The sequence below is a fragment of the Cryptomeria japonica genome, chromosome 6 (assembly GCF_030272615.1).
Source record: "Cryptomeria japonica chromosome 6, Sugi_1.0, whole genome shotgun sequence".
In the NCBI taxonomy this organism is placed as follows: domain Eukaryota; kingdom Viridiplantae; phylum Streptophyta; class Pinopsida; order Cupressales; family Cupressaceae; genus Cryptomeria; species Cryptomeria japonica.
Genome location: NC_081410.1, coordinates 658,284,900 through 658,305,034, shown reverse-complemented (window position 1 = coordinate 658,305,034; position 20,135 = coordinate 658,284,900). Strand labels below are relative to the sequence as shown.

Sequence of the window (20,135 nt, the reverse complement as noted above, 5' to 3'; positions counted from 1 at the left end):
ATCATTACATGCATGACGGATCCTTGTTGAAGACCACTACTATCACATGCATAGGCGCCAATGTCAGATATGAAACCCCCTTTCCACGTAGGGATGACCACTGGAGCAATCCTATCACCGTACAAATAATTCATCCTTTTTCTGCAAAATTTGCTAGATTCACAACTGTTTGGCAAGTGTGTTTGTTTTCTGATATTATATGGATCACACTGTTCCGATAATTTTGATCATCTCAATTGAACAGAAGTAGTTAAGTATAAGAGAAAACACTGGAGAATCAAATATTTACAAAAAAAAGAAAAGATGTTTTCAAGTTTTTAAACAATAAATTTATGTAGGACTTGGACCTAACCCCATCTCTAAGTAACCCACTTTAACATATAGCGAAAACACAACTAGACTTCAACTCATGTCATCATTATAATAGTCACTAGTTCAGTAAGATTTGAATTGCTAGCTGTGTTGCTTATTATTTGGAGTTGACCTATTACACTAATTTTACTACCTCTAATGCCAATATTGGTGTGGTGTGCTGTTTAAGTTGTGATGTTGTTGTTCTTGCCACCAAGGTTCAAACCCTGCTGGGGTGTTATTCCTGAGTGTTTATATTGGGGATGAGGTCCCCATTTGTGACCTCACCGGTTCATAGCTCTAAGTCAAAAACATTTACCCCTTAGAAAATTACTACTAATAAATGAGATATGTCTTATCTACACTTACCTCCTTAAAGTTTTTCGATTATAAAAAGATTAATTAAAATCAAACTATAATTACTTCGGAGACAGAATGAGAGACTCAACTTATGATTATAAAAGATTTTTTTCAATTAGACCAGAGGAAAGAGGGTGCTCACTTCTGCAAGATTTGGAGATAAGAATATCAAAAGAATCTGTAAGTTATAATCACTAGCAACTATCAGTTTTGGCAGGAAATTCAAATAAGTCAAATTTGTAAAAATATTTGACTTACATCGTGTAATGCTTCCAACTGAGCATCGACTGCAAAATTACAGCAAGCACGGTCACAACCAGATGGCAGCGTAGTTATCTGTTTTTGTTAAGATATGCCATATTAATATTTCTCACTTCACAATTGTTTACAGCAGTATCTCTTGGGCATTTGTTAGCAATAATATCGAGAATCTTTTGTATTACTAAATTGTTCAAACATTTTGTCTACGCATCATGAGTCATGCTATTCGTGCTAGGCCATTCTCATTGCCTGTGAAGGATGCACATGTATATAGCATACCGTGAAGAAATCATGTACAAACTCTTCTTAAGAAATTTCAAAATACAACCGAGAATGTTGTCTAGGAGTCATTTGAAATTATTTTACTTATTTGGAAAATATTCGCCTTCAACTTTCAATTTCTTCCGTATGAGCTACTGGGCTTCCAACAATTTGGCATAGTGATATTACAAGTTTAAGGGTACAAGATAGTAGAGGGTCCAAGGCTAAGAGCTGTTCAAGTAGGAACTGTGGCAAATATAGGTTCAATCTTGGAACTAAACATTCTGCTGTGAGATAAGACGAAGAAGTCCTTGTTGACCAAGCAGAATTTCATTTAAGAAGCTGACAATGGCAAACCACACGATAGGGGAGACATCGACACCAGCAACAGGAGGAATTACCTTGCGAGTAGGACTAAGAAACGGCTCTGTGGGTGCATAGGCTATTACATATGGAAACTTTCCCACAGGAAGTTGGGGATACCAAGTCATAATAATCCTAACAATGAAGAGAACATTGAAGGCCAAGAACACAGGACTTAATATATTTATCACGATATTTGCTGTTGATGGATCCAAATCACCAAGCATAATTCCATGGATGCCTCCCACCATTTCATCCACTCCAACAAGAGGGATTGCACTAGCCACATCAGAAAAGCATAATCCAGAATGAACAACGCTAATTCCCAGCAGAGTAACCAGATTTTGAAATAAAGCCCTTTTTACCTTGTTCATCACTGTTATCTTTCCAGTTTCCTTGAAAAAACTAGAAACAAGTCCCCGACCTCTGATCAAATGTATGTTTTTCACACAGTACTTCTGCAAATGCAAATAGATTATATGATCAGCTACCATCTAGAACAAAATCTCACTATACCATCCTGGATAGCATTGCATTGAATGTTGCAGGTGGAAACAGCAATTTTCAAAATTTTGAGATTCTCAAGTCTAAAGACTTAAGGATTTCAATAGGACATTCTATAGACAAAAGGCATGTACCAAAAAAACTACAAAAAATTATGATAATATTTAGTATTATAAAATAGATCAATAGATTGAAAACTGTTTACACTTTTACAATTTTTTCAAAGCATTCTTCTGTGTTTTTTCTTTAGGTTCCAAAGCTGTTTATATTGTTAAGCTTCCTTCTTAAATATATAACATTTAAATTGTATCAACTTTTCAGTCAGAATTATACTAAGCTTCCTTTTTAATATATAACATTTAAACTGATTGGATTTTTCAGTCGGGAATCTACAATAGGTTTGAGACAGGCAACAAGATTCCCAAGATTTGGGGAAGAAGTGATAGTGTTAGATCCCATAATCATTCAACGATCTTAAAAGATCCTGTTCGTACTGGATTTGGAAGGATGCAACAGCCTAACAGTGAAAGAAATGGAAAATCTTAGCATTTTAATAGCTGGCAAAATTCTTCAATATAAAATAATATACCAGCACCAACAAGTGTCAAAACATCAATAAAAAATTTCCAAACAAAAAGTGAGGCTCAAAGACTCTACTTTTTGTAAAATATAATGATAAATGTACATTTCCACACGTCAATAAGTGAATACAGGAGAAATTTCTACAGATCATTCTGTACACTCATTCTTCTGAAAAATTTGGAATTATTGTCCTTCATGGTCCAATGTTAAGAAGCCACACTTACATAAACGTGTACTTATACGTTGTACTTCAGAGGCATAAACTTGGTATTGCTTGACCTACTCAAACAGGCACATATAGCATTTATCTAGTGAATATGATCTTACGTTGACTTTGCAGTCTCAGAAGCTGCTATGGATCAATCAGTCAGTAATTTCTGAAGCATCCTGAAGCAAAAAGCCTAGCTCGGCTGAGTGCAACTTTTATGAAAGTACCCTTTACAAGGAAGAATCAACATGAAGAGCTGCTCTTCATTTTAACCAAAACATGTTCCTTGCAATTGGAAGAAAAGAAAGCATGTAGGGTGACTGCAAAACTCTAGTTGTATGCAGTTATTGCCAGGAGCTATGTATTTCTCCAATAATTTCTGGTTCTGGTTATGTAAGCTTGCCTGTGTATTGACCCTTGTAGACCATTTTTACTATTTATAATTTCAATGTTCTAAGTATCAATCACTACCTGAAATTGTTTTGTCTGCAAATGGAATCTGTGGTATAACATCTGATCTTCCTGCTCACATAAATCAAGATATGGCAGGATATGCCCTTAGTAGCATGACAAAACTGCATCAGTGCTTTGGCTGGATGCAATGTGGCTTTTCTGGTTAGGTAAATGAGAGGAATCATGCTTAATAATCACCAGATGGCTATTTTTATTCTCTGTAAAATGGGTCCAAAGATGAGCAAATCATGGAAGCTTAGATGTATTGAGATTGTACTTGAACCTACTATATTAAAATAATGCCTCAATATCAAAAAATTCTACCCATCAACTACTCAAAATGCTTACAAAACAAAATAGCTAAAATGTAATAAATATTAAAATCAAACAAAACTAGTGAACTAGAGGTATTTTTTCTGGCAAGTTTCAACTGTATACCAAAGTTCAAGAGATTCCCAAACCTAAAGAGCATAGGAAAGATATTCCAAACCAAGCCACAATCCCCACATTAATAAGCCAACTTGGAAGTGCTCACATTGGTTGCACCCTTCAAGAAAACATTTTAGTGTTGCACTCTTTGTGTATACTTAAGCCTCACCAGCTCAAAATCAAAACAAAATTTTGAGGTCAAAGATCTTTTCCTGACCCATTGTAAGATCCATAGGCTGCTTCTTGTGTCATAATACCCTCATATGTGCTTGCCAAAATAGCTGTACTGCAAATATATAGTTTTGGTTTTATAACAATCAAATCAAGGGATGAATCCCTTTATTACTGATTCTAGGACTTGACACTATCTATAAAAAATGATTCTACTAAACAGTTTACACTATCATGCCAAGAAATTCATAAATGTTTTAGGAAAAAGCTCCACTAAATGGCTAAAAGTAGCATAGATTGCAAACTTGGCGAGTCACCAAATACTCTCAAGTTTTTTGCTCCGTGAGGACTTGCAGGTTTAACTCACAATAATTCAACACCAAGTTTTTGGTCAGTACTTATCGAAAACTTGGCAAGTTAGAGCGAAAAACTCACCACAGACGTGCATCAAACTTCAGAAAAAGACATGGGATAAACACTCCAAAAACTCAGTTCTTTTTAGTTTATTAGCATTGTTTTTAACCTTTTAAAAAATTATGAAAATGATGTGTGCCATGAATGTCTATGTGGTTTTGAAAGTCTTCATTTGGGCTTGGTGGCGAAGGCTCCATCCCTCAACCCCAACCTATATTGCAATACAGAATACACTAGGCCTACTGCCCTCAGACCCCATGAGGGCCACTGCCCCCATACCCCCACCAAACTCTATTGATACATGTAATTTTCTTTTGCATAAAATTTGTGTTTTTTCCTAAAATTTAAGTGCTTTTTAGGTTGTCAGGAATCAGGATTTTCCGAGTTTTTGCTAAGCACTCTCCAAGACAGAAATTTTTGGCTTGCCAAGTACTCTCTTAGCTTGAGTCTACAGACTATGGTTAAAACAAATTCATAATATTTCAAGCTTAGGTAGTTGACACCATAGTTTAACAACTCATGACTTGGTAAAACTTGATGGACTTCGTAAAATTTTCAAACATTTAAAAAAACATATTTTTACAAAATAATCTTAAGAAACACGCATCAAGCTGAATTTAGAGAACTGATAAGTAGTTTTTCAATTATTCACAGATCAAAAAAGAACTTTAATGCGCATGAATGTCATATGATCAAAAAATAAAAATCCATATTAAAATTTTAGAAAAAGTTTCTACAAGTAAAACATCTAACCTTCTAAGTGGCAGGGTAGATGTCCTCATAATGGATGGTATTGGTTTCCGTTTGAGAAAGGAAAATCTTCCTTGGGCATATAATGGGCAGCAACATTCAATGAAGTACCAGCTGACATCTTGCCTTCACCTTCCACCTCCTCTTGTGCCACTATAGCTGCCATCCATTTTTCTGCTTCTCTAATTCTTCAACAAGTTCATTTTTACGATATCCAATGCTTGAAGAAGATTCAAACCTTGAAGGTTTATTAGACCAAGTTATATTATGTGCAGATGATGGAACTAAACAAGTGTTGCCTTGCAAGTTTCATAGCCAACATCAAGTGTAGACTTGGAGAGTCAAGTGGAGGTAGTTGAGATATTTTTTCAAACACTACAGCTGCTTTTTAGAATATGAGATGGTCATAATTCCAGATGTGCTACACAAGAGGCCTTTGCAAGCTATCTTCAAAAGGAAGTAGAGCATCTCCAACAGATAGAGATAAGTTTCAATGAGATGAAGAAGATTTTGCCTTAATTGCATAGCATTGATGAGTTCATGCTTGAGATTTCCTTGCATGATCATTCAAATTTCAAATCATATTGAACCTTGGATCTCAACGAATATTTTGCAATGGTTTCAAGGATACATGCTACCACAGTTGAATTATTACTTTTCTCAACCGGTAAGTAGTTTTGTTTAGCCAATTTTCTTCCCGGTGTCTATCTATAGGTAGGTGATATATTTTTCTGAGTCCATCTTGTTGTATGTGTTTCATTGTTCCATGGTGTGTTTGCTTTGGTAATTGTTTTTTGTTTAGGCTAAGTTAGTTGTTTGTTTAGGTGTTAGAAATAGGCTTAACTCTTATATTTTAACTAAAGATATTAAGGTTCTCCTATGGCCCAAGTATGTTCCATGGTCCCCAAACAAAACCAATACCCCTATTGGTTTCTAAGGATAACAGGTTTTATTTGTTGTTTAGGGCCAATCTATAATACTATTAAAACATTATTTATGTATTAAAGAGGTTAAAACTCGCTATCATCCTCCATCTCATTCCACAAGTAGCATACAAGGGCAGGAGCAACATCCAAAGAAAAGAATGAGGAGTGTAGGTGATGGAGAAGTGTTTAATTAATTTAGTAATTGGAAAATACTAATATAATAAAACACACAACCAACAAGTTTGGAGAATGAGTGAAATGGGGTAAGCGGACTTTTTTTCAGTAGAAATGCCTACTAAAACACACAAATAGGAGGGCAATCTTAAGTGGCACAAACATCTAAAATGTGCAGTCACACAAATAGAAAAATGGCAAAGATTTTGGAATAGCATGATGGTGGTATAGAATAAGTAACAATGACTTCTTTTTTGTGCAACTAGAAGTGGGATGCTGGTAAATGGAATCAAAACACATCAGCTATTAAATAAGTGTGAATAAACCCCAGTGGAAAATAAAGAAGCAAAACAAAGGCAAGACAAGTCAAAATACACAATCTTAAAATATTTAAGTGGCAAATAAACATACAATGTGCGATCAAGTGATTTTAAGAGACAAGAACCTCTAAATTGAAAGATTTGGATAATAAACACCAAAAAAAGTCTTCCATTCATCCGACAAAAGGTAAAATGCTGACAAACATCACTAATCCATGCAAACGAGCCAATAAACATCAGCAAAGATCACAAAATTGCACGACAAACAGGTTAAAGTTGGCCTAAGACTATCAATCATACAAGCAAGGGTGAGTAAGTCAGCATTTAAGTGAAAATCATGCCCATTCAACTGTCTGCTGATTAAGGCAAAGTTTGCAAGGCAATGTGTAGTTTGGATTTCATTATGTTATAGCTGGCAATTTTCCTTTCAACTTTACCATCAGTTGTAATACCATGTTGGTGGGGTTTGCCATATCTTTGTTCTAGGGTTTTCATCTGCATTCTTCAATTTAATCAACACCATTGAATAAATTTGGTTCAAGTCATTCAGATTGGATCAAGGAGATTCATGGTTGTTAGGGTTTCCAATACTAGTTAGATGAATGCATCAAGTTTCAAAGCATAAGATTAGAGTATCACATAGCATCATTTAAACAACAAAACCACCATAAACTATGTCATTTAAAACATAAATGATAAATATTATAAAATATTCATCATTCAAACTTGAAGTTCAATATTAAAATAATAGCATCAAGTTCAAAAATAAGTTTTAATCATCATCATCATTACATTAGACGATGTAAGAACATAACCAGAAGCAATGCCACTGCCACTTGCACTAAAAGTGTGCTAGCCTTCGAACTCCTCGAATGCAATATATTCGGAAGTGGAAGCATCTAAATCAATGTGGTCTAGTTCTATATCCCATAACTTTATATTTCATTCCTTGTAGCCATGTTGTTTGTGTGAAAGGAGATACAAGTTGGAATGCATATATACTAAGTGTGCACTCTTTTTAAGTGCAATCTATTGTGCTTTACTAATTGGATGAAAGCATATGGGCTCCAATTCCTTTCGGATGCAAATGAACTAGCAACCTACGAAGATAAAGTAAAGAGAGAGAGTTATACATTATAAAAACAAACCAAAAAAAACTATAAATGAAAGTTTAAACTTTAAAGACTAAAATATAAAAATTTATTAAACTTACTTGTGATAAAGCTTTGATTGTGAGGGTTTGTAGGTGTTGGAATTGTTGGTCATGAAATTACCCTCGACTGTGAGCATCCTTCTTAAACTTATCACAAAGAGCCTCAATACATTGACTATTTGAGCATACAAAATCAATGAACTCACTCAAGACAACATCTTGCAAATCAGGATCATGGAAGAGTCTACGAAATGTTACCTTGTACCCTTGAACGACTTCAAAATCAATATCCCTTGTTCGCACAAAAAGAATCTCAGCACTATACTATGTTGGACTCAATGCAAAGGCAAGAAAATGTAGCGAGGGCAGTCATTGTGTTCCATCTTTCTTCAATAATTGTGTGCACTTATTTGAAGAAAGTTTCTTCAGCATCTTGCTCTTTCGTCTTTGTGATGCTCTTCATCTTCTCAATCATTGAGTCAATCCCATCATATATCTCTCCCAAGAAAGGCCTGTATATGTCAATATAACGAATCATGCTCAAAACAAACTTAGAGAAACTAAGGAGATACTCCACACAATCCCACAAAGAGTCATCTAGGATCATCTACTTAATATTTGTTGCCCTCTTAATGTTGTTTTGCCTCCATACAAACCAATTTTGTCTCTTCACCATGCTAGAAAGTGCCTCTCAAACTTTCACAAGTCATCTCAAGACAATTGTGTTAGTAGAAAAAACAAATCTCAACAACCTATTCAAAAATTAAAATAAAATTATTAAAAACAAACTTTAAAAAGAATTAGAATACACAATCAAATTATGAAAATGTAAAATTTTATACTATTTCATTTACCTTCAATAGCTTCAATTTTGAAAATGATTTAAGAATGCCTTGTGACATGTGGTGGTTGATGATGAACATTTGGATGTCCTCAACCTCTTCATACAACTCTTTGATCCAATCAATTTTATTACCAATCTTTTGTAGCATTAGATTGAGAGAGTGGGTTGCACAAGGTGTCCAAAAAATGTGTGAAGAGTGTTCCTCAACCAACAACTCTACAATTCTTCCATTAGGATTTGAACAATGTTGCAGGATCCCACTTCCTCAATGGCTGCACTGAAAATGTCACCAATAAATTGGCCATCTTTCACCTACCCCTCACAATCCACAGCTCTCAAAAACATTGCCCATTTAAGGGACGCTACTATGACATTGATCAATGGTCGACTTTTAGCATCTTTCCACCCATTGGAAACAATGGACACCCCTATCTCAACCTCATGGGCTCCAATGAATCTTCTACAAGTTTAATGTCCCCATTTTGAAATAGGATTTAATAATAAATATTAGTAATAAAATTACAATATAAAAGAATAAAATTAGAATAAAATATAAAAGAATGAATTTGAAATAATTAAAATTTAGTTAAGGTTAATGAATGGTCAAAAGGCATGAAGTGAAAAGTTGCGACTCCCTCAAACAAGAGGTATAAAGGGAAGGGGAGAACTTCAGTTGGAGGGGGGGAATTTTAATCTACATCAAAAGTGCAGATCTGAATTAAATAATAAGACAGCAATGAGGAGACATGACCCTTTAAAGGGATATCTCTTTCCAAAGAGATGTGTCTCCTCAATGAAAGATGAAGGTATAAAGGGAGTAAGCAATTAAGCTGAAGGGAGGGGAATAGAAATTCTTAATACAGAAGGGTGCAGGCATCAATCAAGGAATAGAATGATGAGAGTAAGAAAGAATGAAGCAAGGGGATTAAGGAAGGGTTAATGGAAGAAGAAAGGAAAGGGCAGAAAAAAAAGCAAGTGACTTTTAAGGACAGAAATGATGAAAGGTTGTGACCCTTCGAAAGGGTGGTAATTGTGAAAGGTTGTGACCCTTGCAAAGGGAAGGCATGCTGAAGGGGTGTGACTTCTCCCTCACAATGGAAGATATAAAGGAAAGAAGGTCTCATTTGAGAAGGGAAAAGAGAGAACAATTGGGAAAGAATATATTATTCTAAAAGGTAGCAATGAAGGGTGGTGACTCAATCTAATGAAGGGTGGTGACCCAAGTCTTATGAGAGGTGGTGTCCCTTTCACCAATGAAGTATAAAGAGATCATTCCAATCATTCAATGATCGCTTAGCAATCATCATTCCAATCATTCAAATCAAGCAAACAATCAATCAGCAAATCATTCTATCAAATCAGACTTCATTACATTATCACTCACCAATACCTCAAATCATACAATCAAGGGAAATCATTCAATCAATCATCAGACATCAAACAGAAAGAAGAATCATTTCCCATAAGCTAGAGAGCAGCAATCACAAGGGAATCCAGTCCAATTCATCACAGCAGAACTCTAATCAATTCAGATTATTATTATCAGATATATATTCAGTGGTATAGTTGATATTGTCTTATATATGTATAAATGTTTATGCGTAATAATGAATGTTTAAGTATATGTCATTGTGATAGAATATGAGATGTGCTTGATTGACTGAAACCCACCTTGTAGGAAGGGCCTGGGGTGTAAGCAAAGGGGGTATACAAGGCTAAGTAAGTAGGCTGTTCTAGAGTTGACCGCAATGGCTCCTAGGACCAGAGGGCACTTATGTAGAGAGCCAAGTAACCTACTTACAACCCCCACCCAATTCCATAAGATGGCAAGTGTTTTTTGAGGGATGAGACTTTGATGGGGAAAGCAGATACAAGACGCCAAGCAAGAGAGCTGTGGTAGACATCAAATCTTAGGCTTGGTGTAGAAATGGCATCAAGTGGACCTGTTGATGTGTTTTTTATGACACCTTCAAATACTGAATAAAATACTAAGTATCTTATCCTCTCTTGAAAAAAGACCTCTCGGATGCTAACAATGTGATCAAACAAGACAACTCCAAGGTTCCGATAGTCGAGTCTTGACCTTATACATGGATAGACTCAGTGATTGTGATGTGATTTGCTAGAATCACAAGGGGGATTTACGTTTGCTTGAATGCAGCTGGAACGTGGAAACTAACTTGACTTTAAAACAAAAGGTAAAAGAGGTAGGGTTTAGGAAGCTAGTCTAATCCTAGGAATGTAAGAAACTATGAATGAATTAATGAAATTCTACTAGACTTTGCTTTGCCATGCAAGGCAACAATTGGGCAAAGTTGGTGCAATCTTCTAAGGAGAGCAAAATGATGTTCAAATTACTACCAACAGCATAGACACCATTAATGTAATGCATATCGATGAGTAGCAATCGAAGTTAAGCTCATGTAGAGAGTTCAGTTGACCACGCAAGGTACTTTACAATCAGCAAAATACTAGTGGTATGAACATATGAATTTCACCATTAATCATCCATAATAGCTTGCATCCAACAAATCAACACCGTCTAACATAAGGATACTACAAGAAACCATGCAATGTGTAGAAGAAACAACACATTCCACCACAAATTCAATGAAAAGGATGTTTATTTACAAGCTTGGCAACAATTTATGCCTTCTACTCTACTCCTAACTGCTAACTACTCGCTACCTGCTTACTAAACTATTAACTATTAACCTTTTTAAATGAGAGTGGAGCCTTTTATAGTGCTCTCATTACAATTGGATGGCCAAGATTAAATTCACATCAATGGCCAAGATTGAAAGACAGAAACCCTAATTAGGGTTTGTTATACTCATTACATAGCATTTAAAACTTAACCAATGATAAAATTGCATTTTATGGGACACATGTCCTTCCTTGAAAATTTGACCAATGAATGGTGAGGTTAGGTACATCGGACTTCATGCCTTCACATGGTAGTAATCCTCCTCGTTGGATGAGTCAAGTGCATTGCATCTAGATGCCCTGACTTGGAATGATACGAATGAATAGGTGATGACTACGCACCACCTCAGCTACTTGCTCCTTGTAATTCATCACAAGAGTTTGTGATTCAGACAATATCTCTTGATACTCAACATTTCCCAGTGCTTGCATTGATTGAGGTGATAGTGGGAGATATTCCCAAATTGCATCATCTCTCTGACTTGATCACCTTCACTTGAAGCCTCCATCTTGGATTACTCTTTTGCTATACTGGCAATGATTCTTGGATTTTCGGAGGATATTCAAGATTGCCTTAACATCTTCCTCATCATCAATATGATGTCTTTGAATATCTTAGCTCTTGATCTCGCATGCCCATTGTTATCTTTTCATCCTTCATTCAATGGCATCTTTGAAGGTGTTGATTATTCATCCTTGAAACATGATTCCTTCACTTGTGTTTGCTCTTTTCTCCTTCTTTGCAGTGTGTTCCCTGTCTTGATGTTGTATATTTATTGAATGCTGATCCACCTTTGCCTTATGAAGACCTTTGTTCTGATCTTTGCCCCTTACATGGACTAGCTCCTTGTGATGTTGAGTCACATCCAACCTTGAACCTGAAAAGCAAAGATAAATTAATTAAGACTTCAATCTTTGAGAACAATGCCCTTTGAGCTCTGATTTTTTATCTCATCCTTCCCTGGTCTGATTTAATTCCTTGCTCTCAGTCTGAGATTTCACCTCTTCTTGAGCTCCTTGTATCAAACCTGAAAGACTAGTCACAATATCTTGTATCAAACATCAAAAGAAACACCTAAATAATCAGGCGCTTAATCTAGAAATGGCAGTGATATGAGGACTGGTTTCTGATTTCTGATTTTTTTATTTTTAAGGTTTGATCTTAACTTTATAAGCCTGATTCTTAACTGTTTGCCCTTTGCCATGGATTCAAGGGGTCATAGGAACTGATACCCAAAGTGGTCGGGTTTTTTACCCCCTACTGGAAGTGATGATGAGTAGGCCATGGTTTTGGTAGCCCACTGGAAATGCTATATGCTTGGTCAGGCTTCTTGATAGATACTAGCAGTAGAACATGTTTGGCTGGGCTTTTGGGGCCACACTAGAAATGTTATATGCTGGTCGTGGATTTGGACCCCAAGTGGAAGTGGTCATCAGCTGATCATGGATTCAAGCGTGTACTGGAAATATGCTAAGGAACTTTTAGGGAGGCAATGGAAGTGCTTCAAGGCATCAACATTACTTGCTCAATGAATCATTCAAGGCATCTTCATTCCTGCTTGGTAGATTTTACAAGCCTTAATCAACATCTTCCTTTAAAAAACACTTAGTGTTCAACTTCATCAAGCTTAGATCTCAACAAAATGAAGGGCATGTACATCCTAGCCGAAATTTTGATAGCCAAGTGGCAGTAGTCCGAGACAGCCCGGGCCTTTTGGGTGCCACAGGAAGTTGATGTGAAGGCAGGTTGGGGTTTTAGGCCTGAAGTAGAAATGAGCAAAGAAGTCCAGATCTTTTATAGGTAAATGGAAATCATGTGCAGCTGGCCAGACTTTTAGTCCCTAAGTGGAAGTGCTGATCTTTACTGATCTGAATCACTTTTTTATTTCTTCATCACATCAGTACTTTGCCTGATTGAACGTTGAAATCATTCTTACCCTCTTCATTAAGGCAACCATATCTCCCTTGATGCATTGAGACAGCAGCACTTTCGTTCATCATTGATCCCCCTCCTTGGGCCAGGCTTTTGGTCACAATCTGGAAGTGAAGGATGTCTGGATTTATGAGGGTCAAGTGGAAGTCACTAAGGCTGGCCGGGGTTTTGGAGGCTCATTGGAAGTGGGTTCAAGTAGGTCGTGGATTTCATCAGCAAGTGGAATTCCAGGGATTTCAGCATGAAGTGGAAGTGAGGATAACTTCTCCAAGTTATTGATCTTACGAATCCTTTGTTGGCGGCAATATTGTACACGGAAATAAAACTAGTTAATTAAGTTGTAATTGTGTTGGTACTGAGGGGTGGCAGTTGTGGTGCGACGGTTGGTGCTCGCACCCCCTTGGCATCTTTATATACTTCGGAATGTAACTTGTAAAAGGACACTTATGAATGGAATAACATCTGATATATTGCAGCTGGTATCTATGGCGTTATTATTCTGCATTATGTGTTTTATCTGTGTGCCTTAAGTTATTCACCCGAGAGGGTAAACATTTGGCGTCGTTGCCTAGACGTACTCGGGAACGGAAGACGCGGATGGCGCACGGACACGATGGGCCTACCCGTCGGTGAGATGAACCCAAAGACCGACGACGCGCACACGGAACAAGAGGCGAAGGGGAAATTGAACCTTGTAATAATCCCGGCACAATGTTAATATAAATTATGGTTGAAAGGGAAAAATAAAAAATAAAAGAATTGTGTACATGGTGTGTGCTTGCTATGTACGGAGGTGATTTATGCCAAATATATTAAATAAAGACAAAAATAAGAAAGTAGAAACGGACGAGTGGGAGGCCGCGCAGAGGGCCTTGATTCTGGAGCAGCAAGTAGAACGGAGACGGAGGCTGAGGCAACTTGCCAAAGGACGACCTGCCAAAGGGTGGCCCGAAGGGAACCACGGAGGTGTCACGGAGGGTGCAAAAGCCGAGGGAAGTTTCTACGCGTCGCCAGAACACCGTAGGGCGCAGAGCCACGAAGAGTTTCTGGCGGAAACAAGGTTAAGGAGAGATCTAGTCGAAGAGACTCGGGATCAGTTTAGAAACTTATCCCTTACACCACGAAGTGAAGATCACCAACGGGAACCAGGAGTGGGTGCGGGTGGGAGCGAAGGGGAGGGCAACCATACGGGTGTAGGTGCCACACACGACAGGCAAAACACCGTACCTCCAGTCACCCACGTAGGACACACCACCGGCGCCACCGGAGGAAGTAGCGCAGGGTCACAGACACAGGCACAACCGCCCCCAGGAAGACGACCCGGGATGGCGAGTAAACAAAAATTACCAAAGTTCATAGGGGACGGCAAGGAAGACCCCTTACGGCATTGCCGTACATGTGAAACCATTTGGTCTGCCAATGGAGTGACAGACCAGAATGACTGGGTACAACAGTTCCCAGCCACGTTACGTGGAGTTGCCATAGATTGGTACTCCGATGTAGATAAGCAAAAAGTGGCCACGTGGGCCAACCTACAGAAGGAATTCACGGAAGAGTTTCGGTTGCTCCGTGATGACAACGAAATTGTAACAGAGATATACAGTACCAAACAAGGTACCAAGGAGACAGTACGAGCATACAGCAGGAGACTGAAGGAATTGTTGGGTAAAATGGAAAGCCAACCGGCTGAGGGCTTGAAAAAACGATGGTTCGTTGAAGGATTGAAATCCTCCCTACGGAAAAAAATGAAAATTGTACCCCCGATGTCATATGACGATGCCTATAATAGGGCGATGGAACTAGAGAGCAAATACAAAACATCAAGGAAGAAGAAAAGTAATAAATATTCATCTGACGATGATGAAGATTCTGACGGGGAAAGTAGTAGCGGTGGCGAATCGAGTAAAAAGGTACACGCTCTCCAAAAGGACATGGAACGAATGCTGAAAGAATTCAAAGCCATGAAAGGGAGTACAAGTAAGACGGAAGAAAATGACGTGTGGTGTACCGACTGTAGGAGTGACGGACACACCAAGGGGTCCTGTCCCAAGAAGGCTTTCTGCGACATTTGTCAGATTACGGGACATTTGACAAAGGAATGTCCCTACAATATGAAAACCAGGAGCCAACAAGTTCTTTTCACGCAAGAGCAGCCAGCCGTCGGAACTTCGCAAACCAACACAACGGCATCATCTAGAGGTTACCGGGACAACAGACGCGGTGGCGGAAGGAATAGCAACAATAACAATAACGGAAGCCGTATCCAGTATGACGCCAAGGGTCGGCCAATTATCCAATGTAGGGGCTGTAATCAGTGGGGGCACTTCGCCCGTGGTTGCACGAAGGAAGCCACCCCTCAGCACCTCTGCCGATGGTGTGGGCCAGGCAACCATGAGGACACAAATTGCCCACAGGCAGGGGTTAATCTCCTCAACCTTGAGAAGGCTGAGAAGACTGGTGAGAAAGAAGTACCGGCGATCACCCGCGCCCAAACGAAAAAAACCACTTATCCCGACCCCCGTACGGAGAAGGAGAGATTACGGGAGGCAAAGGCCAATATTGAACGTGAGATGACGGTCGAACGACAAGACAACGAGGTGGCGAGTACATCATCCCATATGGAAGCGAAAAATAACATCATTGGGCAAGTACTGCAGATGGAAGTACCTATAAGGGTAAAGGACCTTCTAGAAACAATGCCACAGTTAAGAACCGCCATTTTTAATTCCATACAAACCACTGCGCAGGCACCTTTGCGTGCCACACGGGCGGAAGTTCCGATCAGCCCCTCGATTGACCTAATGTTGTTGGCCTTAAATAGTGGTCGGCATCCTGTTGTAGTAGAGATGGGAATTCTCGGGGCTATCCTCAAAGACACCATCGTGGACGGAGGTTCGGGGGTGAATGTACTGCCAGAGGATACATGGAAGAAGCTAGGGAAGCCAACACTATGGCCACCCACGTTCAACTTGGTAGGTGCAGACCAGCACGGCATCAAGCCACTCGGCACCCTGATGGCCCAGCCGGTCACCATCGGCACGCAACCTTTCATACTAGATTTTGTGGTAATCCCACTCAAGAAGAAGGGGTACAACGCCATCTTAGGCAGAGGGTGGCTGGTTACAGCAAAGGTGAACCACGACTGGAAAAACAACACCCTTTCTATGGAGAAAGGGGGGTGGAAGTACACCATTGATCTGAGGACCCAGGTTGTTGACGAGGAACTGACATCATCTTCGAAATCGGAGGGTGAAGGGAAAGGCTACCCGAGGGACGAAGGACGGGGCTGCAGGAAGCCCAACGACGAAGGGATTCTCAAACTAGGAGGGTGCTCCGAGGATGAGACAGGGTCATTGAACGGGCTCTTCCATTGGCAAATAGAGGATTATGAAATGTTCCAGAGCTATAGGCTCGAAGTAGAGGAACCAGAGCAAGTAACAGAGGAGGCGTACCTGCCAGAATACATAGAATATTGGAAGGGAGACGCCCCAAACCTCGGTGACGTAGATAATCCGAAGATCAATTGTGTCGGCAACAATTGGAACCTTGTGTGGAAGGCCGCAGCCTTCAAAATAGTTATTATTCTTCTTCTTCTTATGTACGAGAAGGAGACCGTGGTCCCTGTAGAATTTGTGGTTCCAGGTCTTCGGATGGCCATTGAAAATAGATTGGCCACCAACGGGCCCAAATTGAAACCCTACCACGCGAAGCGCGCAGGGGACCCAAGAGGCCAAACGGACACTCGAGAGCCTGAAGGGGGACCCGAAAGGATGGAAGGGGACTCGAGAGGCTAGGCAGGCGACTCAAGAGGCACAGGACCACAGCAGGCAACTCTCGGGCAATCCCAGAGACAAGGGACCCGAGCAGACGACTCTCTAGACAACTAAATTAGGAGATGAGAAAAAAAAACCATACGGCCATACGACAGGCAACCGTACGGTCAAAAAAAAAATTTTAAAATAAAAAAATTTGGAACGGACCACCGTGCGGTGGTAACACCGACGGTGACCACTGTGCGGTGGGCCACCGGCGGTGGTAACACCGACGGCGACCACCGTGCGGTGGTAACCACCGTCGTGTAGTGGCACCCGCAACTCACCCGCCCGCACACTCACGCGCCGAACAGCCCGCAGCCGCAGCCGCACAGCGCGCAACCCGAAGCCGCACAGCCACGCAGCTGCACAAACACACACGCAACCGCTTCGTCGTCAGTGGTCACTGTATAGTTGAACTGCGTTGGGCGTGCGGAAGGAGGACCGTACAATGTGCACAGTTGAGCATGTTGTCGTGTGTCCGTACGGTGAGGAGGGTGTCGACCGCACGGGAAGGTGGTCGCACGATTGGAGGTGTCAGTGTTGTTGTTGACCGTACAGGGAGGTTGTAAAAAAAAAAAACGACGACGACGGATTGAAAAATGATTCGATGACATCTAGAGCCTGGACACTGAAAATATTGGAGTGTAGAAGAAGGGTTTTGACATCATAAAATATCACAGAAATGATGCGCGCCATGGACTTTTGTGGGGTTCTGAAGGTTGTAAATTGGTGTTGGCGGCGGGGGCACTGCCCCTTGACCCTGCCCTGTACTGCGACAGGGAGCACACCTGGGGCGCTACCCCCGGACCCCGCGAGGGGCGCTGCCCCTCGACCTCGTTGGGGCGCTGCCCCAGACCCCACGGGGGCGCTGCCCCCAGACCCCCAGTTTATTTTTGAGCTACAGAATACCACGGGAAGTGTTGTGGTTGTCCGTACTGTGAGAAAGAAGCCTGCAGCTACGCATTGGCGGGGAAGCCATAAGCCGTAGAGGGAGACGGATTTGGAGGTTGCGAACAAACAGAGTTTGAGGGAAGGCATTGTAGGTCTGCACAGTTGTATGACACCAGGGAGTTATTCAATTCAATTTTTAGCCTTTGGGGAGTGTGATGGAGGATTTGAGGTGTCTCCTAGCCTTTGTGTCAGCGGGTTGTGGCCACCTCCAGGCAGGAATGGTACGCTTTGAGGAACTTGGAGTAGGTCTCGGCTGGACATGAGGTTGCCTTGGTGGATGCAGAGAGGGCTTGGGAGGAGCTGACCACCAGGTTGGAGGCAGTACTAGCGTGAGACTTAGCTCAGCGTACCCAGGAGTTGGATGCCGAGAGGGCAACGCGGGTGGCTATCGAGGACAAATTAGCTAGAGAGACAGTATCATTTGAGTAGCAGTTGGTGGAGGCTGAGACTGAAAAGCGTGTTTTGCAGACAAGTTTGGTTTAGGCACAGGAGAACTGTGATATCAAAGAGGCACTTGAGCATTGGATGGTAGCAGAAAAGGGTTTTCAGGCGAGGAGGCAGCTAGTGTATAAGTTCTGGGCTCGACTGGCGTCAGCAATTCTGTTTAATGTCATCTCTATTTTGTGTTAAGTCGTCCGGAGACGACTTCTTTTCTTTTGGGGGGGATGATGTTGGCGGCAATATTGTACACGGAAATAAAACTAGTTAATTAAGTTGTAATTGTGTTGGTACCAAGGGGTGGCAGTTGTGGTGCGACGGTTGGCGCTCGCACCCCCTCGGCATCTTTATATACTTCGGAATGTAACTTGTAAAAGGACACTTATGAATGGAATAACATCTGATATATTGCATCTGGTATCTATGGCGTTATTATTCTGCATTATGTGTTTTATCTGTGTGCCTTAAGTTATTCACCCGAGAGGGTAAACATCCTTCCACCCTTCATCAAACTTTCCTTCGCTTGATCTTCATAAAGATGTGAATGAGCAATGTTTCTTCTCCACCTCCTTCACCAACCTTGTTGCCTTCAAGCCCCTAGCTGATCATTTGACTTCACCTTCAATATGGGGCTACCCATCCTACAATTTGCTCCAAACAAGCTTAGCATGCTAAGGAAAATTTCCCCTAGGCCATGAATTTGAGGGTATGAAGGAAGTTTCCTTCCTTGACTCTATCCTAAGGAATCTGACATGCTTGCTTGACTGCCTAACACACTTAAGATTCATTCTGTCCTGACATAGAGATTGCACAGTATCCCCTCTCACGCAAGAGGTCAACAGCTAAAGACACGACTGCCAAGCAAAAAGTGGGGGTCCCCATTTTCAATGGGGCGATGTATGAAAACATCACAATAGGACCCATCATGTCCCTTCTCCCAAACCCTAATATGATTGCATCATTGAAAATCTATGAATATGATGTAAGTGCCTAACCCTAAGAATTATATATATATATGTAAAATTACTTAACTAAGAACTGATTGCAAAAGATGTATATATCCAGATTAAAACAGAAACGTATTATTCAACACAACCAATGGATTATTGGCATGCCAATGAATATCGTTTGACAGTATTATTGTTCAATACACACAGTCTCCATTTTACTTTCATGCTTAATGATAAACATAGCATTTATCAACAGAGAACAGAACAATTATTATTCAACAATCATTATCAAATGATTAAATGTTTCACCAGGAAATGGGTTAAAGAATTTCTTTCATGATGCACCTGTTAATTACGCAGTGACTGTTGATGCCAAACTCGTTGCTATGTGCCACCTGAAGAGTCTTCATATATTCACCGAAGACAATGTAGAAAGAAACATCCACAACCGCAAACAATTCCCCCGAACTTAATTCCATGGAAAAATCAATTTACATGAACAGGTCTGGGTTGCGATATCATCACGGTGTACTACGTGTTTAGTAACCCTTCCAATTTCCGTTGCGCGATGACTGCGATCTCTCGCTATGGTAGAAACGGACCATACACTACAACCCAATATCGGGTTACAGGGCCACGGAAGTAAGAATGAGTTAGATGTGTCGTCTTTCACCTGCGTCCGGAGGTCTTATTCCCGTCACGTGCATAAGGAAACACACACATCTATATACAAATCTGAGACTCACACCATTAAGTCACTCCAACGCTTCTATAAAACACGATTCCACTCCAAAACTTACGTCCAATAGGTCAGTCAA

At 40.3% G+C, this 20,135-nt stretch overlaps 1 protein-coding gene across 2 annotated transcripts in view; it reads right to left on the bottom strand.

Moving 5' to 3' along the window:
- Positions 1 to 1,118: 1,118 nt before the first annotated feature.
- The window catches only part of LOC131033199 (ylmG homolog protein 1-2, chloroplastic), a 57,372-nt gene continuing 38,355 nt past the window's right edge, over positions 1,119 to 20,135 (bottom strand). For both annotated transcript variants that reach the window (XM_057964355.2, XM_057964354.2), the window contains exon 3: positions 1,119 to 2,054. In XM_057964355.2, the coding sequence (XP_057820338.1) occupies positions 1,509 to 2,054 (546 nt within the window). In that variant the 3' untranslated portion in view covers positions 1,119 to 1,508. The remainder of the gene's footprint in view (positions 2,055 to 20,135) is intronic.